At 45.1% G+C, this 27,546-nt stretch overlaps 1 protein-coding gene across 2 annotated transcripts in view; it reads right to left on the bottom strand.

The window, feature by feature from the left end:
* Positions 1–6,790: 6,790 nt before the first annotated feature.
* SIAH3 (siah E3 ubiquitin protein ligase family member 3) overlaps positions 6,791–27,546 on the bottom strand; it is a 51,685-nt gene continuing 30,929 nt past the window's right edge. The window contains exons 1-2 of one of the 2 annotated variants that reach the window (XM_074572938.1): positions 13,416–13,505; positions 6,791–7,943 (exon numbers count right to left, since the gene is read on the bottom strand). In XM_074572938.1, coding sequence (XP_074429039.1) covers positions 7,350–7,943; positions 13,416–13,427 — 606 coding nt within the window. In that variant the 5' untranslated portion in view covers positions 13,428–13,505 and the 3' untranslated portion in view covers positions 6,791–7,349. Of the gene's footprint in view, positions 7,944–13,415; positions 13,506–27,546 lie in introns of those variants that run through there. The other variant, XM_074572937.1, reaches the window with a different exon arrangement.

Below are 27,546 nucleotides of genomic sequence, written 5' to 3' on the forward strand. Positions count from 1 at the left end.
GAGGCCAAAGTGTGGCCCATTTGACCTGATGATAGCCATCGAGTCTGAATGGGAAGTACAACCACCGCTGCATAGCGAAACTTCCTAAGTCATGGTAGGGCTTTCACTTAGTTGCAATTTGAGTGAAGATGATTGTGTTTTGCAGGAAGAAATCATCTGTTTCTCTCTGAATGGGAGGATCTCTGAAGTTAAGGCTTATATTCAAATATTTCTCAGCGTTTGGGTCTGTGCTGTTTTGGAGTTTCTCTCTATGCACAGCGATGGACCCTCCAGGATGGACACCCCTTGTGTTCTTCTGTGTTGGCCTCAGTGGCCTGGACACCTGCATGGCTGGTGACTCAGCCCTGGTTCCTCCAGGTTTCTAGCTGAGAGAAGAGTGATCAGGAGGCATGGGTGAGATATGATCCAGCACAGACAGTATGATTAAGTGCTCGTCCTCAGTACACTAAGGACGTATCTCATGAAGGAATGTTTTTTCAACATGACTTCCCAGTATATACGTAAGCGCCAGTCAACATTTGTCAGTCTTGCGTAACAGGCTGTAGGACCAGTGAGTCTGCCATAACCCACGGCCTGTCTGTCAACATCAGCCAGTACAGACATACACTGCTGGAGGGCCCAGGTTTAATCTCCGCCAGTTTTCAATGCAGGAGTTATCACACGCAATCACTGTACAACAGCAACAACAATTTACAGGCTGTCAGGAATGCAGCCAGTCCTCCTCAGACCCGGGGCTGTCCCTATCTTCTGCCAATCCAGCAGAGGAGCCCTGTGGAGGCTTACCCAGAGGAGGCTGGATAAATCTTCTCGGCAGCTCTCACACCGGTCACATCGTTCAGTGGATATTTATGATCTTTTTTCGCAGTCCTGGTTAAGTATTTCTTTGCGAAAACTCTGGAAGTGACAGAGCAGGGCCTGTGACATGCCGAAGTTCAGCCCTCTCTGCCTACTGGAAATCCTTTTCCAAGGTCACATGTCACAAGAAACTGCTGCCCAGAGGCAACAGAAATATATTTCAGCTTCACTGAGGACTCTCTTAGCTAATATTTTTTCAGTTCAGCATTTCTTTGAGTAATCAGGGTAGCCCTGAGACTGTTACTCTTCTGGATATCTTCTTCCACATCTCAATAAGGCAAAAGCACAGGCATCACCCGAAGCTCATTTTGAGTAATGATCCCTTTCAGTATCAGCTGCTACTTAAAAAGATGTTATCAGCCCTAAAAGGCCTCACTGCATTATTATTTTATGTTGGTATACTATGCTGTTATTCATTCATATTGCTGTAGTTCCCAGAGACCTTTCTGGGGATCAGGACCCTATTGTGGAAGGTGCGGTAGCCTACTGTCATTGTCAGAAGCTGGAGAGGAACCCGTATCCGAAATAGGAGCCATCTGATGGAGATACGAAATGGCCTAATGTTTCTGTGCAAGATCCTGTTTTAATTCTCAAAGCTAAGGGAGGGACTCCCATTGATTTTGGCTGCTGTTGGACTCAACATCTCTAGAACTGGTGGTATCCAGTCCTGTGATCCAGTGATTTGGCACAGTTTGTTAGGAGAGACCCAAACTGATCCCTGCGGGTGTATCTAATGCTCCTGCTGTGAAAGGCAGAGGCAAAGACGTTGAGTTTGCATGCAGCCCCCCATGCATGTACACCAATGAGCCTAGCAGAGCCTCAGTGGAGCCTCGCTCCCTTGTGCCTTAAAACCATCTTGGCCCCAAAGTTGACATTAGTAGGTTTTAGAGAACAGTCCTAAAATCATCAAAGGCTTCAAGCCAGCTGGCTGACAGCGGTTATCTTCAATAGTAGAAATAGGGATTGTAACACGAAGAAAGTGTCTACGTAGGTTGTGTATCTGAGTTTCTCTTGAACTCAAGCCAATAGGACCTGACTGGCAGCGAAGCGACTCTTGCTATGCAGACATCCAGTCTGCGGCAATAAGGAAAGTGCCTTTAAGATTACGTGAAAACTCTGCCCCACATCTCATGTTTGCATTTGAATAAGTTTATTTCTTTGTCTAAAAGCTCTCATTTTTCAGCCTGCACCACATGGATGTTGAAGCAGTTCATCACTGTTGCCATGAAAGTTCAAAGCCATTTATCTTCAATAAGGTTACTTGATGCAATTTCTAACAGCAAGAACCCCTCTGTCCTGGGGCTTTCTACAAGATTAAATGATGTATTCAGATAGGCAACGTCTCATGAGGATTTTCAGTACCTGGAAGATATAAAGCTCATTCTAATCGAAGGACAGCAGGCTTTGCAATTGGTGTTTCCCATTTGCCTCCCATTAAGGTTTGTTAGACTCTTTTTTGGAGCCTGGCACCCCTTTGTGAAAGTACTGTGAGAACAGCCATCTTTGCAATGAATGTTAGTCCTCATCCTTCTCTTGAAGATGATCACTGCTTACTAATCCTTCACAGTCATGTTCTGGAGGGGCAGAGCCCAAAAGGGGTTAAAAACTATTGCCTTTGTGGAGAGGGAAAGAATGAGTGATCATAGTCCTAGCCAAGGGTATAGGTTTAATTTGATATTCTGCCAAAGATTTTTTGGGTGGTTTTCAGCAAATACTTTCCTACCTTGGTGGGAGCTATGTAGGCGAAAGACAACAAAGCTGTCGGGTGTCAGGGTTTGGAGGAACCACTAGCAGCTGCAGGTAGCTGGGTACCCACCAAAACCAGAGCAGCTGTGGGGCAGGATTGGAGCTGGGTGTCTGCACTCATTGTGCAGTGTCAGGGCCATCCGCATGCAGGACCACAGTGCCGAGGACTGGTCCTCTCATCTGCACTGCAACCAAGACAAGGCTTCCAGCAGACGAGAGAGCTTTTTGCCGGGTGGAAGGTGCTGATGTGAAGAGACACGTCTCCGCACAGAGCCTTGGCTCCCCACTGGTTTGCTACTCTCGGGGTGTGTGATCATTCTCCTGACAGCCCCTGCTGTGACCTCACTCCGAGTGGTTTCTGTTGAGTAATGTTTCTGTCCAGAGGTTGAGCTCTGCCCTCAGTTGTATGTGTACGCCTCCGGAGCTTGCAGGTGCTGCCCTGTGCTACCCTGCTGTGAAACCCCCTCGTTTTCTGCAGGGTCAGCTCCACAGAAGATGAATCATCCTTTTGTGTGAATAGTTCTGTGGATGATACATGTGGCAATCTCTGTTTTCCGCCCTTCACTCAGATGATGTGAGGATGCAGAGCTAATTGGATTAAAAAAAAAAAAAAAAAAAAGGGATTCAGAACTTACACTCGTGTCTGAACAGTTCATAAGCTGCAGCTCCTCCATGTGAGAAGGTGTTTCTGATCCATTTGGAGCAGAAGTGCATCTCTGAGTCTGTTCTGGCAGACTTTTCTCTGATTAAAGTGTTTTTCAGGTGTGGTACGGGCTAGAAAAGCAGATAAATCATGTACACTACAGTACTGTCAATCGTGTTTCATTCCTCTGATGCCCAAAAGAGAGAGCCAGGCAGCAGTATCTGGAAATTTATTGCAAACCATTCATTTTGTTATAACCCTTCCAATGTCCAGAATTTACCATCCCTCCTTTCTTCAGTAGCTTACTGGCCTGTGTTCATGGATGGTATGAAACGGAGGATGGGATATCAGAGTGCAGTGGGAAGAGCACTACTGCCCTACTTCTCAGCAAGCCCCCTGGCTGGCACTGGCACAGCGAGATCCTTTGTCATCTTCAAGATGATGAGAGTCGGGATGCTTCAGCTGATTTATAAGGAGTCATGGATATATGATGTGAGCTTAATTCATAATGGGAGTGAGCTGAAAGCACTAATGCTGTTTTACTGCAGATCTGACATTAACATTCACACTGTGTCTGATGGATAGCGCAGGAGAACCGAAGTAGGTTTTCTAGTGGGTCTAGTAGCAATCCATCTGGCTCAGCCTGATGAAATTATTGTTGCAATTTACTAATCTAGGCGCAAGAAAATCCATCCATGAACACAGATATGTAAAAACTCTAAAAAAAACCCACCATTTTTTCTTTGTAAAGAAAATTAAAACAAAACAAAGAGAGAACACTGCTCTCAGGTAGGTAGGAAAACAGAATTTTGCAACACATGCATAGCAATTTTGCAAGACCTGACTTTCTCCTGCACCAAATGAAGGGGTACTTCCTTGCTTCAAAGAGATATAAAGCTGTGCTGTTCCCATTTTTGAAGGAATTTGGAGTGACTGGGTATAATACGGTATAGAGATGCAAAATATTAGAGTATGAAATGAACTCTACAAGCCCCAATTTCAGCCCAAATTTAGGAAGCCGAGCTATGGCTGCCTTTCAATCATGAGTAGAGCTGTAAAAAGTGCTATATTATGGACACTGAAAGAGTGCATGTAAACTGAATTTCATTGTTGATCCTACTTGCCAGCTTTTTGTGATTTATGTCTCACCATGAAGAATATTTGCTTCACTTTTGCTTTATGGCAGTGAAGGGTTGCTCATAGGCTTTGAATTATGGCAGAATTAGAATGTCTTCCATGGTAGAAAATCCTTAAATATTACCTTAAACATTTGAGTTTTATGTTGAGATGCTTATGAAGGCTGGATTTAGGCACCCTTATCTCCTTTCTCCTCAAAATGTGTCCTCCTGTCCTGTACTAGGATTCTTACCAGGCAGATTTTCATCAGTTTTCCAACGTATCTGGATTTCTGAAATCCCTGCCAAAGCTGGGGCTTTGCAGCTGTGGAGAGCGCCAAGCAAGGAGGTTACTCGGTTGGCTGCAAAGAGCAGAGAGAACAATTCAAGCAACAGCACCCAAGAGGCAAAAGCAGGAGAAGGCAAGAAGCTCCATGGTCTCTGCAAGCCAGAGGGTGAAACCCAGGTTGAGAGCTTGAGAGCAGGCTGAGAAGGGTGGCCACCAAATGAGGGGGGCGGCTGGGAAAGAAATGGAAAGGCTGCACTGTTTGCATCGTCACGAGAAAGCTTTGGGAGAAGGACACACGGGAAGTGAGGAGGTCTGTGTTGGAGAGGTCACATTTCCACTGTGCCTCCTGCCCCATCAAAACCAGAAAACCGGGATGCTGGCAAGGGATGGAGATGCCCACCCCAGAGAACTGTTGCTATTACACTCATCCTACCAGGAATTCACTGGTCCTTTGGCGAGGGGCATGCCCCAAAATGCTAACAGCGCATTCTTCATTTCCGTAGATATTTCAAGAACAAAAGGTGACAACTAGCAAGAAGTAAACAGTCTCGAACAAGCAAATACCTGAAGAATATCCATCCCTGTAGAACTGGTTGTGATCAGGCAACAAAAGCAGCATGATATTAGGTTTCTACCATGGTGTAAAAAAACTCCAGAAGTTTAAGCTAAAGGAACCATTTTTATGGGGTTTTATTGCTTTTGTTTTGTTTTAATTCAGCAGCAGAATATTTGTCGGATGAGCTGGGGAAGTCAGTTTCAGTCCACAAAAACGCCAATGATTTATTTATTGCTGTCATTTAGGGAAAGGGCAGCAGTTGTTGCTTCTGAATATTTAACATTGCAGGGAAAAACGCAAGCCACTCAGAAGCCTGCGTCTTCCAGTGAAGCACTGCAAACCAGCATGCCTCCCTGGCCCCCCAAATTCAGAGGTGGGACAGCTGTGAAGGTATGCCCCAGTATACTCTTGGAGGGACTGAGACTTCTTCTTCAGACCTTAGCTTGTGTGGTCATGAGCAGCCCGTTGAAGAGACTCTAACTCTTCTCTGAGAGGTGACCTGCTATGAAAGCCCAGGTAAGGAGGTGAGGTGCATCTGCAACTCAGAAGGCATTACCTGTGTAGCTTTCATCTCAGGGAAACTGCAATTTGTTTTACTTCACGTGTCAGTTAGAATTATTCCCAGGAGAGCAGCAGGTGGGAGAGATTAGCATCAGTGTTTTTTCCTGCCCAAAGCTAGCTATAGTGAGACGACTTTTGAAATACTTGTTTGTTCTTGACTTCTTACATTCTTACCTCTCTTCCCACCCTTCCTTTGTTTTCCACGGGACTCAAGCAACGAGCCTCAGTCCCTCTAGCTACTAACTGACCCAACCCACCAGATGTTTCTCAAAAACGCGTTCAGGAGCAGCCAGGCCGCAGCCACGCATGGGAAGAAGGGAAAACAGGAAAAGACAATTTCTCATGCTTCTCATGTGTCACATTCACTGTAGAGCTCCCTCCTTCAACACATCGTCTACTGTGGTGGGATTTCGCTGCTGTTGTTGGCTATGGAGGAAACATGCCTGACTGCAGATGGGACTGAGTGTCAGGAGATGGCCAGCACCTGCCTCTGACTCTCCCCAAGGAGTCATCCAAGGGAGAAGCTCTTGGAGAAGGCTGTACCTTCTTGTGACCATCACCGTCTGTGAAACACCCTCAGCAGAAGAAAGGGACCATCACCACTCTCCAAGTGCATGGAAGATTAAAAAAACCGTTATTTTTAAAGGAGAGCATTTCAGATCTCATAGCCAATTTGCAAACAGGTATTCCAGCTGCATTGTTTTAAAACAATATTTAGCAGCACACACTGTGAGTCTAAGGGGCACAGAATTCAATAGCGAGATCAGTGCCCAATTTAGGACTTTATTTTCTGAAAATCTCTTTTTGAATGCTTAAGGAAATAGCAGCTATAAAGGTGAATGCCCCGATGGCTGGCTATAGTTATATCTATCCTGGAGCCAGACCATCTAGCAAGCCTTTCACTGCCCATCATGATATAAGAGTGAGATTTAACCACGCTCACAGCGACCATCCATTATCTGTCATCCCCAATTTAATTCAGGATGAGGGTTCCCAGACCCCAGATCAGCGGAGGTGGTGACTTTTTCTTCTGAAGGTTTCACTATCTGGGTGGTGAAGGTTGCTTTTACAGAAGCTGAAGGGAGCTCTGAAATTGCAGACTCCCTGGGGTTTGGTCGTGACCACAGCATGAGACTTAAATCACCATTGCTAGTATGGAAACCTGAGTGCTCTTGTCCCTTAGTGGAATACTTTCCCTTTTACCAGGCATAGGGGCCTCCTTAATACCATGCAATTAGGCAAACTACGAGGGAAACACATTTGCATAGCATGGTCAGACCAAAGGCTTCTGTAAGTCACCCTGGGTGGTGTTTCCAGGAGAAAGACATTGTTTCCAGTGTTGCTGAAAGGCAACAATAAATTGATTAGCCTCTTTAAAATTTCTCATAAAATTGTATTAACAAAATGGTAAATACATTACATAGAGACCGTAACCACAGAATGTTTACATAATGCCCACTGTGGATGAGTACTAAATACCATAAAAGACCTGAGACCCCCCCAAAAAGTCCACAAGTTCTGGCTCTCACAAGGCAGCTAGAGCACCATTGTATCTCCTCCTTCTGCTCTTCTTCCTCTTCCCCCTCACATTTCGTCTTCAGCGTTGTGAACTTTGCTGGTGGTTATTGCAATTCCTATCGCTAGGCTTCCGTTGTCGGAAAAGAGCTGAGCCAGGGAAGTGTTCAGCACAAGGCAATCCCCGTCAGAAATGACAGAGTCAACACACTCCAGTACCGACCTGGGGGTCGCCTCCCACTTAAGGCGCCTCTGGTTCCTGTTGAGCTCGAGCCGGTAGGTGAAGTTGTCGGCTTGGGTCGGCGTACCAATCAGCATCATCGTAGCGAAGAACTGGGGATGGCCTTCATACTTCTCCTGCTTCCTGAGGACCAGCAAAAACTGATGGCCAAGGCAAGAGTGCATGATGATCCAGTCTGTGGGGGCAGGCAGGTGCATGTCCGTGGCCAGGAAGACAATCTCTGCCCCCTGAAGGATGTTGATGCGGTGGGTCTGCCTCAGGTGGGACACCACCACCTCCAAGTGCCCTTCCCACGGGCAGGAGAAGAGCGGGCACGTGCAGGGAACCAGCTGGGGGTCATGTACTGCTTCGTGGTGATGGCAGGGAGGAAGGATGCTTTGCTCCACGGATGTCTGGGCAGCTGCACAGCGGGTCGGTGCATACTATGAGAAGAGAGAAATTACAACGTGATAGCAGGTGGACAAGGAATTGGTGCAGATACAAAAGTGCAGACCCAGCAAACAACAGCCACCTAATACCCCACCCAAAACATCAGCAGTGGGAACGCCAGGAGCACAGCACTGTTGACACCAGGTTGAGATCAGGGGCAATCCAGGCCTGGATCTGCACAGTAAAAGGTGCTGGCAGTTGCCGTGTTCTACACGAGAAGAGAGAAACCACTTGAGCCATGATAAGTCACTTCAAATGAAAGTGATGTATGTGTTTAAAGAGCGATTTCATTAGTTTTCGGGGGGGAAATCTGATTAAAAAAAAAAAAAAAGCCCAACAAAGCAAGGGCAGCATGGGGCATTTTATATAGTTAGGCTCTTGCAGCTCAGAACAAGGAAATGAAATATGTATGGCTTTATTATTCTTTAATGAAACACACTGACAAATACAGGCATTTCTCCTGAAACAATATGCTTTATAACACCCATAATTTGTGAAATGAAAGTCAGTTTTTATTGTATATGATACCTTCATTTTATTATTTTTTTTTTGTCAATGTATTTGTGTTTAATTGATGCATTTACCTCCGTAAATCTTAAATGGCTTTCAAAGGTGGATGGATGGCAAATTTAGGGCATTTTTATACTAAAATATATATACAAGTAAATTTGGATTAAGATAGGGCAGCTAGCTGAAAAGGCAGCAGCTCTTGCAGAAGGATTCCACGTGAGGACTAGGCAGCAAACCACTCTACCTAGGTCAAGCGGATGTTGCTGAAGAGAAACGAGTGAGTCTTATTCAACCAAAAGCGTATCCACACGTAATCCTATTCAGGAAGAGTAATGGTTCTCTGCAATAACTCTGTGCGTAGACAAACCCTAAGGCACAGGCCGTGATTCATCCTACCCAATTTCAAGCATTTGCTTCAGCCACCCGAGGTGGAAACCTGGTTACCTTGGACTGCCTCTGCAGTCAATAGAGGGAGGCAGCCCTTCCCAGTGGTGGATTCTGATCTTAGCTGGAGTAATTCACCTCCTAAAGGTGGCACTGGCTGCTGCCGGAGTGACTAAGGCAATCTGTCTGTGACAGATACAATCTGTCTAGTTGTATCTGAATTTTATGTGCTTAAATGTAGGAGGACAATGTCCCCCTCTGAATTCCTTTGGAGATGCTTATAAGGAGTATAAGAATTAAGAGCACACACACACACACATATATATGTGTACATTTTGCTTTAACATAGGTTTTAGGAAGATTGATGTAATTCCCCAGATACTGCCCTATGTCTGCTTTGTTTAATGTATGTATGTACTCAAAATTACTGAAACAGCAGTACGGTTCTATCATCTAACAGTTGTTCTCCTCCATGCCCCATCAAAGTCATAGCAGGTATGGGCTTTATTCAGCTATTTTTGAGCAGAGATTTGTTTTAACCAGGGACAAGTATAAACACAGAATCATAGAATCAAAGACTCATAGAATCACAGAATCATAGAATAGTTTGCGTTGGAAGGGACCTCTAAAGGTCATCTAGTCCAACCTCCCCTGCAGTAAGCAGGCACATCTTCAACTAGATCAGGTTTCTCAGAGCCCCGTCCAACCTGACCTTGAATGTTTCCAGGGATGGGGCATCTACCACCTCCCTGGGCAACCTGTGCCAGTGTTTCACCACCCTCATTGTAAAAAATTTCTTCCTTATATCTAGTCTAAATCTTCCCTCTATTAGTTTAAAGCCATTACCCCTTGTCCTATGGCAACAGGCCCTACTAAAAAGTTTGTCTCCATCTTTCCTGTAGGCCCCCTTTAAATTCAGAAAGGCTGCTACAATGTCTCCCTGGAGCCTTCTCTTCTCCAGGCTGAACAACCCCCACTCTCTCAGCCTGTCCTCATAGAAGAGGTGCTCCAGCCCTCGGATCATCTTGGTGGCCCTCTTCTGGACCTGCTCCAACAGCTCCACGTCTTTCCTGTGCTGAAGGTTCCAGTATAATAGTTGCCAGATATGTTGCAAATGGTGAGTTGTCTCATCTCTCTATGGATACCATGATGTCTTTCATTATAGCCTTGACGTGAGGGTACGTGTTCTTACTGCAAGCAGTTTTTCCCACCAGAACTTGCACTTTTGCTTTCCAGGATGTTTTGGAAGGCAGTCTCTTGGGCCAGGTCTCTCAACTCTCAGATGACCCAGGCTTCCTTGCCAACAAGGATGACAAAATCCTGGATTTCCATTCTCATTTTGTTAGCAGCTGCCAAGGGATGTGATGGGCAGTGCAGGGTTGTGACTGCTGCTGCTGCGAAATTCATAGTTCTTCCCAAGGCACTGGGTGTCAAAGGGAGCTGTTTCTTCTTCCTCTGACATTTAGTGTGAAGAATAATTGACTATTTAAGTCCCGTTATTGAACCTTGAAGCTTTTTCTTCGGAGAGTTATTACTTCCATAGTACTGTTCTACTTTTTCCTTCCTCATATTTTATTTGTTTTGCTGTACAAAATTCAAGAATATAAACTTTCCAGGAAGATAATGAATTGAGGACAGATAAATGACTACCATTGTCTGGGAAATAAAACAGGTCATTATATACTAATCGAGGTTTGTGGCTTTAGCTGCTTGCTTATCGCAGTGGGATTGCTGGTTCACACTTAATTCTACATTAATTTTTGCATCCCATTAGGATGAAAGCTATGGTTAATTTAAACTCTTTTTGGTGACGGAGGCTACTGCAATGGCAGATCATAAAAGCCTTTTAAAAAATCCCTGAAATGCTAATTGCCTCATAAAATGAATTCTAATCTCCCAATCTAATACAGTGGGTGTGAGCAATTACTTTCTCTCACCAAACTGTTAATGCAACATTAGTGATTATACTAATTAAAACTAATGAACTCATACTCACATGCTGATAAACCTCTCAACCACTCGACAAGTTCCACCCTTCTATCAGTTTTATTTAACTCCTCTTTAGGAAGATGAATCTTAAATTAACCTCTTGAATAACATTCAAAATTAGGTTTTGAAATGTGAAGCTTTATAGACTGTGTATAATTCCTCTCCAAAGACTACCAGAGTCAGAGAAACCATTTCCACTGAGGATGTAATTGAATTTAGAAATGCATTCTCCTAATTCGATAAGCATGGAGAGCGATGGTAGCTCATCCACCTAAACTGTATGCAAGGTAAGAAAATATAAGTATCTTCAAAAATCACTTTATGACAAGCATGTTTCCATGGCTCAGGAACTGGAAATGACGATGAGCCGTTTATTCAATGTATCTTTCTTTTTTCCTTCATTTGTGATTTGTTTTGTGTGTGTGCAAATAATTGAGATTTCCCTTTTACATTTCGCATTTTTGAAACTTTTCCATGAATCACTTAAGCAAAGGATTTTTGGTCTGACTTTGCTCAGTTCAGGTTTATTGAAAATTCTGGAAATCCAGCACAAACACATGATCTATTTTTATTCTCTGACTAGGTGAGAATCATGTTCAAAATCTGGTTTCTGAATTATTCAACATTCCTGTTTCTAAATTCTAAATTTTGTAATATTCTGAAGGAAATGTTTAAAAATTCTCTGTCTCTGAAAAAAAGTGTCACAGAAAACTTGGTTTACATTTACTTTTGAGGTATGAGTGTATCTACTGGGGTGCCTGTTCCCTTGTTGGTCTTTCATTTGGATGTGAATCAAACCTCTAAAACTGAAATGCAAAACGGGCATAAAATGGTCAGCTTGGGTGCATTTAAATGCTTGAATAAATATTTATGAACATTTTTTCCGTGTTCAATCTGCTCCGGTATTTACTTTCCATCATTTATTGCCCAATTACCTAATAAAATTAGGTTTATTATATTGTTGTGTCAGCCCAGTAATATTCTCAATTATCTTTTAGCCTGTTGGCCAATTTCAGTCACATTTACCTGTGTGATACAAGTCTCATAGGTTTTAATTTTAAACCACTTTTGTGAGAAGAGGCAGCAGGGTAGAGAAGTATGACCCTTTTGCGTCTCCAGGGAGGAACAGCTTGCCACGTGGGCAATATTACGTTGTCAGATAGGAGCGAACCTAAACAACAGCAGTTTGATCCCAGAGTATTATAGACACCAGAGAACTCGCATGAGACAGCGTCTTTATGAACGGGAGAAAAGGCTTCAGCCAGAGTGCTCCTCATTAGATGTGAGATAATCCCACCACGAGACACCAAACCGCAGGAAACCAGGCTCTGCCACTCACAAGAAAATTTCTTTTTAATGATGCAGCTTATTATAGTGTAATTCTTTTCAAGAACAAGTCATTTGGCAAAGATTGATTTATAAACACATGCTACTTGTAAAAATAAAAAAAAAAGAAAAAGGTTATATTTGGTGACCCGGGACACAGGGTTTCTGAGTCCTGCCCCAGCCTTTCTATAGACTTTCTGCTAAAAATGCAACAAACGGCTCTAGGTGTGACTCATCTGTTCTAACTTTGACATCTGACAAGTAGGTGGCTAACTCTGAAGAACATCAGCTCCTTTTACAGCCCATGCAGAGCCCGGGAGTGGAATTCACTTCATCTCAAGAGATGCTGCCCAGACACTGGTCTTTACATGCAGACAGGACCAAACCCATCCTCGGAGCAGACTCACAGAGGTTTTACTGGTTTCTAGACAAGGAGCAGACGGGAACCCCTATTTCTGTCACGAGAGAGTTGTACCACTGTGGGCTTCTCCTGTGTCACTGGAGACAACACAGTCCGTGGAGGGAGAAATGGATGCCTGTTCGCACGAGGGTGTAAATCCGTGGCTCCCTACCACCATTACACCTCCAGTCATCAGTGACTTGATAGAAAATCCAGGGGAAGGTTGAAGGGTAGATCCAAGAGGCAAGAGATCTCCAAGAGGGAGAGAAGACACAAGCATATCTCTGAGTGTGCAGATGGAAAGCTGAGGCGCCCACCCAGGAGAGAGGTCTTTGGTATTGCTCCTCACGCTCTGGAGGACCTTTTGTGTTTTAAGTAGCAAAGACTTTAGGTCAACTGTGGTAAAAATAATGGAAACAGAGGCAGCAACCCACACCGCACCCCTGCTGGCTGAGCTCCCAGCCCTGTGGGGCGCAGGCACTGGCTACACCATGATCCCTCAAGCCCTGCTTCTCTGCTGCACATCCGCACAGCTTCAAACCACAGAGCAAAGGCGGCTGCTGCCCTGAGCAGCCAAACCCCTTGCAATTGAAGTCCTGACTTGCAAACGGGGGATTTGCTCGCTGCAAACTCCTCAGGGTGAGGAGAAGGTTGAATGCAGTCCTCCCACCCCATGGGAGAGGACCAAGACCCCGATGATCTGGAATAAAGGGAGGGTGAGTAGTACCACCACATTGTAGAAGAAAAAATGCTGCTCACGCCTTCAGAGTGAAGGTTAAATGTCACCTTTCTGCACTTTCCCATGTTCCCAGTGTAATACTAGGAGCCTAGATACCCCATTCATACTTTTACTTACAGTGATGCACATAAATATGCGAAAAATCAGTCTTTTACGTGCCCACGAACAGTGCAGATGTGCCAAGGAGACCGTGCCAAGGAGAACATCCCAAGGAGAACATCCCAAGGAGTGAGGACAGGGACTCATTTGGTGCCCAGTCAATAAGGGTTTCTGACAGCAAAGCAGGTGCTGTGAATAATTATCCTTTTCTATACACTTCACACCTGTGCAGCTGCATTTCATCCAGTGATCACACACAATTTTGCAGACACTCGTTAATTCACCCATGGGCCAGGCTATTTGCTTGGAGAAGTCCATGGAGTAGTCTGGTGGCCATCACAGCAGAGCTTCTAAGCAGGGTCACACAAAAAATGGCAGAGATGAAAATAAAGCCATCGGACACACCAGCCAGCCTGAACTAGCAGAGAGTGCACCCTCCTTGCCCTGGTCCAGCTTTAGCACGCCCTGAGACACTGCCACCTAATTCTCCTCCCAAGAGGGAATTTGTATCTGCTCCTTCTGTGGATCCAAACTCTTTCCTCCTCAGCCACAGCTTTCTTGGCTGGGTTACGGGACACTTGGTAGGAGCCGTGCACGTTCAGAGCAGCACAACAGCTCCTTCGGCGGGAGCCAGGGGTTAAGAGGGGTTGTGCTTGCACCCCCCGTTACAAACCCACCACCTGTGCTAACGCTGCCTCCTGCTACAGCCAGCCCCACTCCAAAATCCAGTTTGCTATGGTGTACAACTTGTAAAACTTACGTGATTTGGGATAACACCTGATTCAGGCTGACTTTAAAATATATATTTAATTAAATACACAAGTGAACACACATGCACATATTTATATATAGACTCATAACACTTACAGGTTTGTTTCAAATGTTTCTAAGAATAATGTGGTGGGGAAAAACACATTGTTTTGCCCAGGTTCAACTATTCTGGTACCGTTTTTATTTAAAAAATAGTGGGACCTAGCGGGGTGGAAGCCCATGCATCTTGATGATGAACTTATTTTGCTGTCCCTGTGAAAATAGTCCCAAACTTGAGACTGCATATTTTTTAAAAAAAACTGCCTCTAAGAAGAGTTCTTTTTGTCATGTATTTTTTCTTCTATGAGGCTCATTGCTGTGGCTGTCTCTGTGCATCACAGGCATCTGTCAGCTGATAGCTATGATGTTGAGCTGAAGCGCAGCGGCAGTATTATTTCCCAGTTTAGGGTCAAGGAATTTAGGCATGGAGAGATTAAAGATCCAAGTGTGTTGACCATATTTTGTTGCCCAGCCTGTATCACACAGCTCCTGATTTTTCATAGGAGAGTTGCCTCCCAGAGCACTTGATATTTTCAAAAGCCAGCCTCCGTTAACCTCAGATGAAGCTACAAGTGACTAAATTATCCACAAATCAGGTTTAAGACTTTGAGTTGCGCAACTCGGGAGCAGAGATCGATTGACTAGAAGCCATCCATGAACAGCTTGCTGTAAATGACCCTCCAGTACCATACAGGGCTTTCCAGGCAGAGGCGTGAGTGGAGTCCGGCTCTCCAGGGCAACATCGTCTTCTTCCCAGCTACAGGACCTCCTTGCTAACCTGCCATCACTTATCTCATCTCCTCCACCACCCTATGTGTGACAAGGGACAACAAGGGATGCAGTCAGTCTGTAGGTAGGTGAGCAACCCAGAAACGTGCCATGGGAACTTGGTGAACCTTTGGCTTTGACTTAAAGATCTCTGCAGGCAAGAAGGGACGCGGGCCTGCAGCTTTGGAATGCTTTGGGTGAGAGCTCCACGGTGACTTTCAGGGTTTCTGTTGAAACAAATCGACATTTTCTTTGCCAGTGAAAAGTGCCATTTATTCAGGTTTCTTAACGTCTTCCTCCTCTTCCCTGGCTTCTCAGGGTCTTTTTGCTTCTTCTCATCTGTATGGAAACTGCCTCCAATAATTTTCTAATTTTCAGCTTCTTTCTGCTTCATAAAAGCTTTGCCACCCGCTAACATCCACCTCCACGTTACTTACACCCACCACACAGGGACAGATGCTCAAAAGAACTATAAAGGTGACATGAAGAAACCGGCGAGTCTTTTAATCCTGGTTTTCATTTAATTTCTCTTCTGCTATTTTTTAGTATGCTAATGAGATTTTGTAAATCTCTCGGATGAAAGAGAAGGATGGAAAAAAAACCCCAACCCTCAACCTATTTTGTTAAAAGCCGTACTTCTGTATCCGAAATTAGGAAGTCCAGGCCAGGACTCATGTTGGGGATTCATTTAAAATTTTAATTACACAAAATCCTATTCATTATGAATGCATCAGTTGAATTTCTTAAGTACTGAATATTAGTTGCAGCTTTGGCAGTGAAGGGATTTGTTTTCCCTACTATCAAATGGCAGCAAGAGGACAACTTCAAGCTCATTTTGCTAATCTCACTTTGCAACATAATCAGGCATGACTCGGTGACACAGTGCACAGGATGTGTTAATGGCTGTCCTCGTGCTAATTACACACCTCTGAGTATGCAGAGAAAATGCTGCTTTAGTACATGTCCACACTGCATGACCACACTTCTCTGTATCAGAGGACCCTGAATTTTAGATGAGGCCACGTATTTTTAGAGGTATTTTGGAAAAAAGAAAATTGGGTTTTTTTGTGGTAGTTGTAGCAAAAATACGTTACAGAATTTTAAATGTATCCCAGCTGGAAAGAAAGACATTATTCTCAAATTAAAATCCCTTGCTTGCTTTTCAAAAATCAGGGTTTTCAGCATAAACTGTCATGCAGTCTTGAAGAGTAAGAAAAAAATATCAAGAAGCTTGACATTCTTCAATATACTGAAAACAATTAATTATAATGAAATATAAACAGGATCCACACTAAAGCATGTCAGTCTCGTAGGTGTTTTCTGAGAGACACCCAGGAACAGACAGAGGCAGGGTGGAGCAGGGTCATGGTCTCCAGATCTCTTGCTTTAAAACCAAGTTTAATGGACCATTCCCAGCCCAGGTGGGAAGACACCGAAACTCCATGTGTTTCAGAGTGAAGGGAGACGCACCGCCAAAGCTGGTGGGTCATGGACACCCAGGCAAATGATCCCAGTTTAGTTGCTGTGTTTGCTGTATCCTACCTGAGATCCCTTTCTGTGCTTTCTTTGAGGAATAAAATACATTAAGTAGATACAAGCAAAACCATGGACATGGGCAATTCCTGTGGAGCATCTGGCACAGTATTTGCTAGCCAAAATAAATGAAAAGCATGGAGATGAAATAGACAAAATGGAAGCATCTGGGTCTGTGGAGGCATGGCAGGTTGACAAGTTGATGTAATTCATCTGCTCTGGGGTAATTTCCCTGTGCCTAATCCAAGGGTTTAACCAAGGATGAATCTTAGCTTTAAGACCAAGAAGGCACTTCGAATACTGTATTCAGTTTTGGGCCCCTCACTACAAGAAAGACATTGAGATTCTGGAGACTGTTCAGAAAAGGGCAGCGAAGCTGGTGAGGGGTCTGGAGAACAAGTCTTATGAGGAGCGGCTGAGGGAGCTGGGGGTGTTTAAGCTGGAGAAAAGGAGGCTGAGAGGAGACCTTGTTGCTCTCTACAACTACCTGAAAGGAGGGTGTAGAGAGGTGGGGGTTGGTCTCTTCTGCCAAGTAACAAGTGATAGGACAAGAGGAAATGGCTTCAAGTTGCACCAGGGGAGATTTAGGATGGATATTAGGAAATATTTATTCACTGAAAGGGTTATTAAGCACTGGAACAGGCTGCCCAGGGAAGAGGCTGAGTCATCCTCCCTGGAGGGATTTAAAAGACAGGTAGATGTGGTGCTTAGGTACATGGTATAGCGGTGGTTTTGGAAGTCTTAGGTTAATGCTTGGACTCAATGATCTTAAAGGTCCCTTCCAACCTAGATGATTCTATGATGAATCTTAGTTTTAAGATCTGTAACAACAGAAAAAAGGCATCCTGGCTTTGAATAAAGACAGTATGAGACCATGACTGTGGGAATGCATAGGACCAGATAGTGTCCAGAGCATTCTTGCTCAGTGAAGGTTTATCGTGCACCCATGCTCACTACCATAACCCACGTTGCCTTTCTGCTCTCTGTTACTTGGGTTTGGGAACTCCTGACAGAAACATTGGCTTCCTGGAAATTTTGAAGGGCTTTTATAACTAACAGGAACAATAGAAGACAATAAACTGCTCCTGTTCGTCAAAGAGAATCCCACAAGGGTGCTCTTGCCAGTACCATTTAAGCCCTTTGCAGAGGCACTGAAGGAAGGAGCTGAAATGAGGCTGTTTGGCTGTGCAGGAGCTGGTGTCCCCACCGTGACTGTGGAGGGAAAAGAGATGGACTGTGCCTCTACCGCGGGACCTTCCCTGAAATGTAGGTGGCTACTGGGGACAGATCCAGATCCCACATCCTGAGTTACAGCTGCCATCAGCAACAGAGGTGGAAAGCGTGGGTAGCTGCAGGTCAGAAACAAGGGCTTCCTCCTCTGCTGGCAGTTTAGAGATAATCTGACCGTTTTCCTTTCCATTTCGGTTCCGGGGGACCCTGAACCTCCTCCTGGAAGACAGTCCAGCCTTGCAGAGGGGCTGTAGCCACTATGGATACAGACGAAGCTAGGCTGGAGAGCGGGATGTGCCCTCAGGACCTGATTTGCTACTTGAATCCCCTTTGCTGCGTTTTAGGACTGGGCATGATGCTGTGACAAGAAACCATAGTACAGAGTATTTCATGTTACATTGCAACTGCTGAGGCACTGGGGCATGGAGAAGTTTACCTTCTTCTCCTTGGACTAGAAGAAGATTTTATACCTTGTTTAAGCAAGGGTGATGCCTCTAAACATCATCCCCTTGGCCACACAGGGAAAGTATCCAAAGCCAAGGCACATGCTGTCAGCTCTTGCTCCAGAAGGGCAGGGTGTAACCCCTGTTTATCACCAGATTGCTCATGAGGCAATGCTGGTTGTGTCTCCGGATGATGTAGTGAATGGCCTGCATATGTAAAAGGGGATAATCCAAAATGTAGAATTATCTGAAGATTCACTTCATCCTTTATCCACTTTGTACTTCGTATAAAGCCTGTTAACAAAGTGCAAAACCATTATAGGCTTTCATTAAAAGCAAAGTGATAAAGCAGTTCCAGGCTGCATCTGCTCTGTCTGATAGGAGAGGCAGAGTTCACAAGAGCCCTATATCTGACCTGTTGATTTTGTGTTTTACATTCACACTGAGGAAGAAATTAATATGGAAAAGAAAAAAGTAAAAAGAAGAAATTATTGCCCACTATGCTCATAAACTTTCCAGTTCAGACTGGCTTTAATAACTCATCATCCAATATTCATTTACAAGTTACTACAATAACAGCATGTCTCCAAGAGGAGCAGATTTGCTGCTATCATCTGAGATAATTAGACCAAATCCACCCTGAGACAACCAAAATGCTTCCCTTCCATCAGGCAACCTCCAGCTATCACAATTATATGACATTTAAATTTACTAACTGCTCTTTCAGGAATGCTCCCCGGGAGTGCCACAGGACAGCACAAACATTAATGGTCTGCTGGAAGGACAGAAGGGATGAGGTGATGATTGTTGAGCAAGCCCGCAGCCCCTCTTGGTGGGACTCATGTCTCCAATCGCATCCACACACACCTCCTGGCCAAGGATTTGCTTTATGGTCTATACGACATTGCTCTTGCAACTGGCATAGGATAAAGAGCAATTAAGCCTATGCCGGGTAGGTCACGGCTGAGGTCAGATCCTAGGCTGGGGCTATGTATGTGGAGCAGGGAGGGAGCACAAGGCACCCAATGCTACTGACATTGGCTCCCTCTCCTGTTTCATAGGCTGTGCCCACGCCTACACCTCTGTAACAATCACTGAGCAACGTATCAGCCATAAGACACCCTTCATTTTTGGTTAGTACTTTCTCCTGAGAACTGTGTTTGGAGGAATGCAAGAATGGCTTAAAATCACATCCACCTCCCTCCTGCTGAGGCACCGCTGGTACCGTTGAGCGACGGGCTTCTCAAACCCACTCACAGCGACCAAGTATGGTGGAGGTCATCCTCAGGTTTCAGGAGCATTAGGAAGTGAAGAGGGGAAAACAAATTGTGCTGGGCTCAGAGTAACTCTCCTTTCCCTCCATGTCCCTGCCCCTTCTCCATTATTGACCCAGCCTTGAGTTTTCAGCTTGCACTTGCTCTGTGTACCTGCAGTGTAAATGTGGTGGCGAATGAAAAAAGTGTCCCTGTTACAAGACAACTCAAAATTCGTCATTATTCCACTGTCAGATGAAAGTGTGGCTTGAGTTTGTGCAGTCTTAAGGAAGGGGAAAAACACAAAGCAACCCAGAAAACCAAAGTGAGCCATTAGCTTTGGGCATGAAAACCAAACTGCAAGTCTGGGGAATTTTTTTTAGTTTTTGTAAGGTATGCCGATGTTTCATTGATATATTCTTTGCAGTAAGGAAAGGGACATTTCTGTGGGAACATTTGGCTTGTGTCACAAATACTTCTTCTTTTAATTTTGTGCAAATCATAGCCTGTTCCTTCTTATTCCTCCCCCTCAAATTCTCAAAGAATAGTTCTTCTAGAAGTTTTCTTCACATGGGGAGGGTGCAGGTGGAAAGAAAGAACAGAAAGGGAGGCTCAGCTTAGCCAGAGAAGACAATGTTCCACCTACAGCAAGAAAATTATATCTATTAATAGAGTGAAAGTTTAAAGGGTTTTGTTGAAGAAAAAAGCCACAACCCAACAACCTTCTAACTTAACATTCATGTTTACGGAAAGGTGCTGTATTGACAGCCTCTGAGTTTGCAGTGCTCTGCCTGCAGAAGAAGCAGAGCACAGAGAACAACAGTGTTCGTTTTCTTTCCAGCTTATCCTGTCAAAATGCCTCAGATCTGCAACAAAATGTTCTCCCCTAGCCAGGAGAGGTTGAGTGAGTCTCCATGCTGCCCCTCCTGCAGCACTGTTTTTTTTGGGGAGGGAATCCCCTGGTATCCCCTAGCCCACTGGCACCTCCACTCTGACCTCGTGTGCCACCAGCAAGAGAGAGCACAGAATCACAGAATCACAGAATGATTGGGGTTGGAAGGGACCTTTGAAGATCATCTAGTCCTACCACCCTGGTAGGTGCCAGGGCAGGGACATCTTTCCACTAGATCAGGTTGCTCAAAGTCCCATCCAACCTGACCTCAAATGCTTCCAGGCATGGGGCATCCACAGCTTCTCTGGGCAACCTGTTCCCATGTCTTGCCACCCTCACCATAAAAAATTTCTTCCTTATGTCCAATCTAGACCTACCCTGTTTCAGTTTAAAACTGTTGCTCCTTGTCATGTTACTACAGGACCTGGTAAAAAGTGTCTGTCTTTTTTATCAGCCCCCTTTATGTATATTGAAAGGCCATAATAAGGTCTCCCCAGAGCCTTCTCTTCTCCAGGATAAACAACCCTAACTCTCTCAGCCTTTCTTCATAGGAGAGGTGTCCCAACCCTCTGACCATTTTCATGGTCCTCCTCTGGATCCGCTCCAACAGGTCCATGTCTTTACTGTGCTGTGGACCCCAGGGCTGGAAGCGGTACTTCAGATGAGGTCTCATGAGAGCAGAGTAGAGGGGGAGAATAACCTCCCTCAACCTGTTGGCCATGCTTCTTTTTATATAGCCCAGGATGTGATTGGCTTTCTGGGCTGCAAGTGCACACTGCTGAGTCACCTGATTTTTCATCCACTGGTATTACCAAGTCCACGGGACTTCTTCCCAATCCATTCACCACCCAGCCTGTATTGATACCAGGGGCTGTCCCAACCCAGGTGCGCTTGGCCTTGTTGAACTTCATGAGATTCACAAGGTTCCACTCCTCAAGCTTGCCAAGGTCCCTTTGGATGGCATCCTTTCCCTCAAACAAAACAACGGCACTGCTCAGCTTGCTGTCATCTGCAAACACACTGAGGGTTCGCTTGATTCCACTATCTGTGGAGATATTAAATAGTATTGGTACCAGTACAGACTCTTGTGGGACACCGCTCATTACTGGTTTCCACTTGGATATTGAGACATTGACTGTAACTCATTGGATGCTGCCATTCAGTCAATTCCTTATCCATCTAACAGTCCATCCATCAAACCCATCTCTCTCCAATTTAGAGGTAAGAATGTTGTGGGGAACCGTATCAAAGGCCTTACAGAAGTCCAGATAGAGGACATCCATAGTTCTTCCTTCATCCACCGATGCAGTCACTCCATTGCAGAAGGCCACAAAGATTAGTCAGGCATGATTTGTGCTTGGTGAATCCATGCTGGCTGTCTCTAGTCACAGCCCTGTCTTCCGTATGTTTTGACAGCTTTCAGGAGGATCTGCTACATCATCTTACCAGGCACTGAGGTGAGGCTGACTGATTGGAAGTCACAAGGGTATCACAGTGTTGTTCATGGGGAAACCATGAACAATCCAGAGGTGAGAGATCTGTCACCCGGCAGAGCTGCAGCTCCTGAAGTCTAGTTATTTTTAAAGTTGGAGAGGGTCTTGCAGGAAATCCATTGGTGTAGGCACCATAGGCTCTTTCTATTGGCTCTGGTCTCTCTGGCTCTCCATCCTAAAATTTCCTATTTCAGTGCAAGTGTAGCATTGAAGAAAGGCAGCAGAGGTGCTACATTTCTTATTCAAAGCTGTTCTTGCACTTTAATGTCCCCCCTCACACCCTCGCTTGTCTTGTGGGAAGTTTTTATGTTTTAATTTCAGCCAGGTCCTCCCCATGCAGGTAGCTTAATGCATGATCTTATAAACTTGCCTGGCTTTACAATATGCTGTACCTTGCACATCATAAAAGTAAATAATTGTACAACTATTCTGATACACTTCTGGGTTTTGAGGATTTGAGAGTGGGGTGGATTTTTTATTTATTTATTTTTAGCTTTCTATAGAGAGATTTTTATAGAGCCTTCTGTACAACATGTTATTGAACAAGATGACAGATCACTCATTTCTTCACATCGAAGGCATTTCAGCCTCTTTCCCAGGACAAATCTCTTTCCTTCTTCCCAAAGGGCCACCAGGGCTGGAGGGAGGAGGCTCAGGGATGGGACACTGAGGGAAGATCTGCTCCCTGTCTCTCACACTGCAGTGTTGCCTTTCTGCTCCCTGGGCCAGGGAGCATGTGTGCAAGAGAGGGCACGGCTCCACCACCCAGGGCTCAGGCTGCTCTGCTCCTGTCTGCAGTCCCTGATCCCTGTTGGGTCGTCACCTGGGGTGAACAGCATGGTGTTGCTGTAACAAACTGCACGCCCCTGTGACAACTTATTCGGGACAGCTACTACATCCCCTTCTCATTTTGTATAGGGTTAGGAGAGCTCTGGGCAGACCTCTGTGACCAAGCTCAGCAAGAAGATGGGGTTTTGTGCAATCTGTCAGGCCAAAGGCATGAATCACTTGTGTAGCTGCTTCAGGAGACAGGCCCACACTCCCAAGAGGAGCCACTCAAGTGTTTCCAAGACTTCGCCAGCAGCCACCTGCTCAATGAAGGCTGTTAGGTTACCTTCAAGTCTTCATGCTTCTATCAACATAGCTTCCAACTGTCTTTAAACCCTTCATTTGCCTCCTTTCCACTCCATGACCATGCAGCAGCGATGGCTCACCCTGCAATTTCCAAATCCACAGCAAGTCCACATTAACTGAGAATAACATCTTTTAGACACACGGAGCTTGCAAAGCCTTCAAGGAGAAGGACAGCATTACTTAGCAGAAGGAACACCTGTAACAAGCAACTGGATAAATTTTGGGTGGGACTTGTCTCACCTAAATAGTTATGTCTAAAAGATAGACATGTTCAAATCTGAGCTACTCACTTGAAGCTCCCTTAATAACGGAGATAAGGTGTACCTCCACAGAGCAATCCATCATCTCTATCTTGAACATCCCCATCTTGAGGGAAAGATGAAATTAGTGTGCAGCACCTATGGGAGATGTCCACTTCTCTTCCATGGCTAGAAGTGGAGCTGGGGTCACTGGTCCAGAATTGGACATCAGACCTGAAAAGTTCCACCATGTTCAGTGCAGCAGGAGAGTCATGACTCGGAGTAGCAAAGGATGTCAGTAGACAGCTGCTGTGACTCTTTAATGGGTGATTACGCGCTGCCTTTTTGCCTAATGCAGAAAATCCCTTGAGCTGACACATTTTCTTCCCAGCTAAGGGCTGGTCATCCTAATTTTCAGGCCTCTAGATTTAACAGTGAAATAAAGCTAATTTACAGCTCTTGCCATTAGGAGGACAAATTTTCATCTCCATCTTTCGTGTGAGAGGCACTATAACAAATGAATAATTACTGACCCATGATACCTATTAGAGATTGCAGTTGGGTCATCTCATTTGTTGTTTTAACAGAAGAAATTAAGAGCCCTAGCAGGGCTGTCACAAAAATTGAATTGATAATGAGACGAACACTGCCTTTACCAGACACTCTTTCTAGAATTACATGTGGGGAAAGCCCAGTGATGAGAGGACCTTGAGCCATGGACCTGAATCATGGAGCCCAGCAGGATTTTCAGCTTGCACTGCTTTCCTCCCACTGTTAGCTGGAAGCGTGATCGAGATGCTGCACGTCAGACTGCATACAGAGAAAGGAGCAGTTTGCCATGTACTTGCTTGGCCTTTTTCCCTCCATCACTGCCCATAGCTAAATTGCCCAGCAAAGAGTTTTGAATCAAAAAAGGGGGTCAGTGTTGGGACAGTTTGCTCCCACAGCAGCTGCTGTGGCAGGCTCCTGCGCGCTTAGCCTGGTGCTGATTGCAGACCGGTCCTTGCTGCCAGGTGACAAGGCTCGTCTCCTTCAAGCTGGGAAACAAATAGTTTGTTTCAAGTTGTAGGGGAAATACTCAAGAACGTGATGGATAACCTGACTCTGAAGGCTTTGAGTCTTTTGAAGGCAAACTTAGTCCCTAGCTGTCCTGCAGAGTCTCAAGCTCAACACATACATATTTGGCTCCTGCTCAAACCCTCCTGCCCCAAGAGCGAGGGGGCTGTACATCATGCACATCTAGCTCAGCACCACAGCGCCTGTCCCAGTCTGAAACTGTGCTCCAGCTGCACCCTGGACCCTTGTATGTGACAACGATCTCTGATCTGGCAGTGTTGCTCCTTCCTGCATGTGGTCTTGTCGAACGTCATACCACAGCCCATCCATCCAGCCTGTCCAGGTCCCTCTACCCTCAGCAAACTTACTGAGGGTGCACTTGATCCCCTCATCCAGATCATTGATAAAGATATTAAACAGAACTGTCCCCGTTACTGAGCCCTGGGGAAGGCCAATTGTGATCGGCCACCAACTGGATTTAACTCCATTCACCACCACCCTTTGGGCCCTGCCTTCCAGCCAGTATTTTACCCAGTGAAGAGTACATCCATCCAAGCCATGAGCAGCTAATTTCTCTAGGATAATGCTGAGGTAAATGGTTTTACTAAAGTCTAGGTAGACAACATACACAGCCTTTCCCTTGTCAACTAAGCAGGTCACCTTGTCATGGAAGGAGATCGGGTTTGTCAAGCAGGACCTGCCTTTCATAAACCCATGCTGACTGGGCCTGATCACCTGGTTGTCCTGTATGTGCCACATAATGGCACTCAAGATGATCTGCTCCATAACCTTCCCCGGCACCGAGGTCAAACTCACAGGGCTGTAGTTCCCCAAATCCTCCTTCTGGCCCCTCTTGTAGATGGGTGTCACATTTGCTAACTTCCAGTCAACTGTGACCTCCTCGGTTAGCCAGGACTGCTGATAAATGATGGAGAGTGGCTTGGTGAACACTTCTGCCAGCTCCCTCAGTACCCTTGCGTAGATCCCATCTGGCTCCACAGACCTGTGTGTGTCTAAGGGGTGAAGCAGGTCACTCACAATTTCCCCTTGGATTACGGGCGCTTCATTTTACTCCCCATCCCTGACTTGCAGCTCAGGGGGCTGGGTACCCTGAGAACAACTGGTCTTGCTGTTAAAGACCGAGGCAAAGAAGTCATTAAGTACCTCAGCCTTTTCCTCATCCTTGGTCATTATGTTTCCCCCTGCATCCAATAAATAATGGAGGTTCTCCTTATCCCTCCTTTTGTTGCTAATGTATTTATAGAAACATTTTTTTTAATTGTCTTTAATGGCCAGATTAAGTTCTAGTTGGGCTTTGGCACTTCTAATTTTCTCCCTGCATAACCTCACAATGTCCTTGTAGTCCTCCTGAGTTGCCTGCCCCTTATTCCAAGGATCGTAAACTTCCTTTTTTTCACCGAGTTCCAGCCAAATCTCTCTGTTCAGCCAGGCCAGATCATTAACTTCATCCCTGCCTGAGGTCTTGTCAGCACTGGTGAAAACAGCTAACTTCAGGGCAGGCAGTGGAGAACCCATTTCCACAGAAAATGCTGATGCAGTTACAATAGGAATCCTCCCACTCCCTTTCCATTGCTGCAGTCCCAACTCATTCATCAGAAATGCTCTTTCCCCAGAATTGTTTTGTCTTTCTGGTGGACCTGAGGTTGTGAGGTCAGCATTGCAAAGTTGGACCAGCAAGTCACATCTCCATTTTGCTTCCCACATGAGCTTTCTCCTCATTTATTTTTTCACACGGCCTGTTTTACACGAAGATCTGCTTTAGCTTTTGGGCTTGGTCCAGCACCCCTCGCTAAAATTATATCAAGTATTGATTGGTAACAGATATATTACAGGGGCAATGCTATTGAGGGTACATTAAGTAAATGGAGGAGCAGGCCCATGCTGCTTTCTTCCCTTCACCCTATTTCTGTTTATCAGAATGGCATTCAGTAGCAGCAGAGAGGTACAGGATCTGAATCAGCCGTGGCTTAAACTGGCCAGAGATCATCCAAATTCATATGTTATAGAAAAGAATCGGTGTTGCATTAAATGCCTGTGGGCCTGGTAATACCCATGGTTACACAGTAGTTACATGGATGATCTTGTGAAATGAGAATGGTTCAAGGAAAAAAACTTTGTGATTCAAGAACCTCAGCATTTTGGTTGTCTGCCATGCTGCTCCATGTTTCATTTTCACTTATTGTCACGCAATATTTTATTTCTTTCTGTACTTAGAAATGTGCCAAGCACTGGTGACAGTGGTGGCTGGCTACTGTTTTTCAGGCCATGCAACCTGGGTGGTGAAGTAGAAGAGACAGTAAGAGAACAGGAATGGGGAGACACAGTTGCAACTGCAGGTGATGGACATCAAGGTGACACTGGCAGAACACAAGAGGAAAGTGAAGGTTTCAGGTTGAGAAACTGAGGTGAAACATTGTTTTAAGCAGCCAATTTACACTAAGATATGGAACAAAGTAAACTACAACTCTTTTTTAACAATCAAATGTGAAAATGAGCGTCAGTGACACTGGTATCAACCTAAACTGACTTGCAAATGCCCTTTTGCTGGAGTTCCTTGCCACTGATGTTACACAGGGGACTGTAGTTAAAGGAATGCAGGCTAAAAATTAGACAAGCCTGTATATGAAATAACATCAGGAATGAGTTAAACCATCTGAAGCTGCAGAGTGGCAGTTATAAACTTTCTTTCCAGTTCAGTCCTGATTCTACCATCACTTGGCTATTTTTCTCCACTGCCTGTAAGAGGAGTTGAGGGTGAATAAGCCAAACTCAGATACAGACATCTGGTTTTCAGCTCCTACATTCAGCTGAGATGAAACTCACCCTGCTCCTGCCTTGGCTCCTGAGCTTCCGGGTCACCTTCAGCCCTTTGATTCTGTCTGTTCCTGATCCATCTGCCTGTCCCTGAACTGGCTTGTCCCCATGTTGCTTCAAACATGGCCCCCTTGTTGTCCCCATGTCCTTCTCTAGATTAGTACCTTTATGAAGTTAGGCTCTCCTAATAACATCTCTGCTCTTCCCTGAATTCTGCTCTAACTGAGTCATGAGACGGGACTGTCCAAATCTCAGTCTAACCCTAGACTGCTTTCAGGATCTCAGCCAGTCAGCTGGAGTACCTCCATGCCCTCTCTTTGCTGTGTGGAGACATAACTTGACACTGACCCTCTAACTGATAAACTCTATAACACCTGTTCCCTCATGTGAAAGACTCCTTGTGACAAAGAAAGCATCGCTGTTTTCACCATGGAGTGCAGCCTTTAAAGGACAATGATACGAA

Source organism: Larus michahellis, chromosome 1 (assembly GCF_964199755.1).
Source record: "Larus michahellis chromosome 1, bLarMic1.1, whole genome shotgun sequence".
In the NCBI taxonomy this organism is placed as follows: domain Eukaryota; kingdom Metazoa; phylum Chordata; class Aves; order Charadriiformes; family Laridae; genus Larus; species Larus michahellis.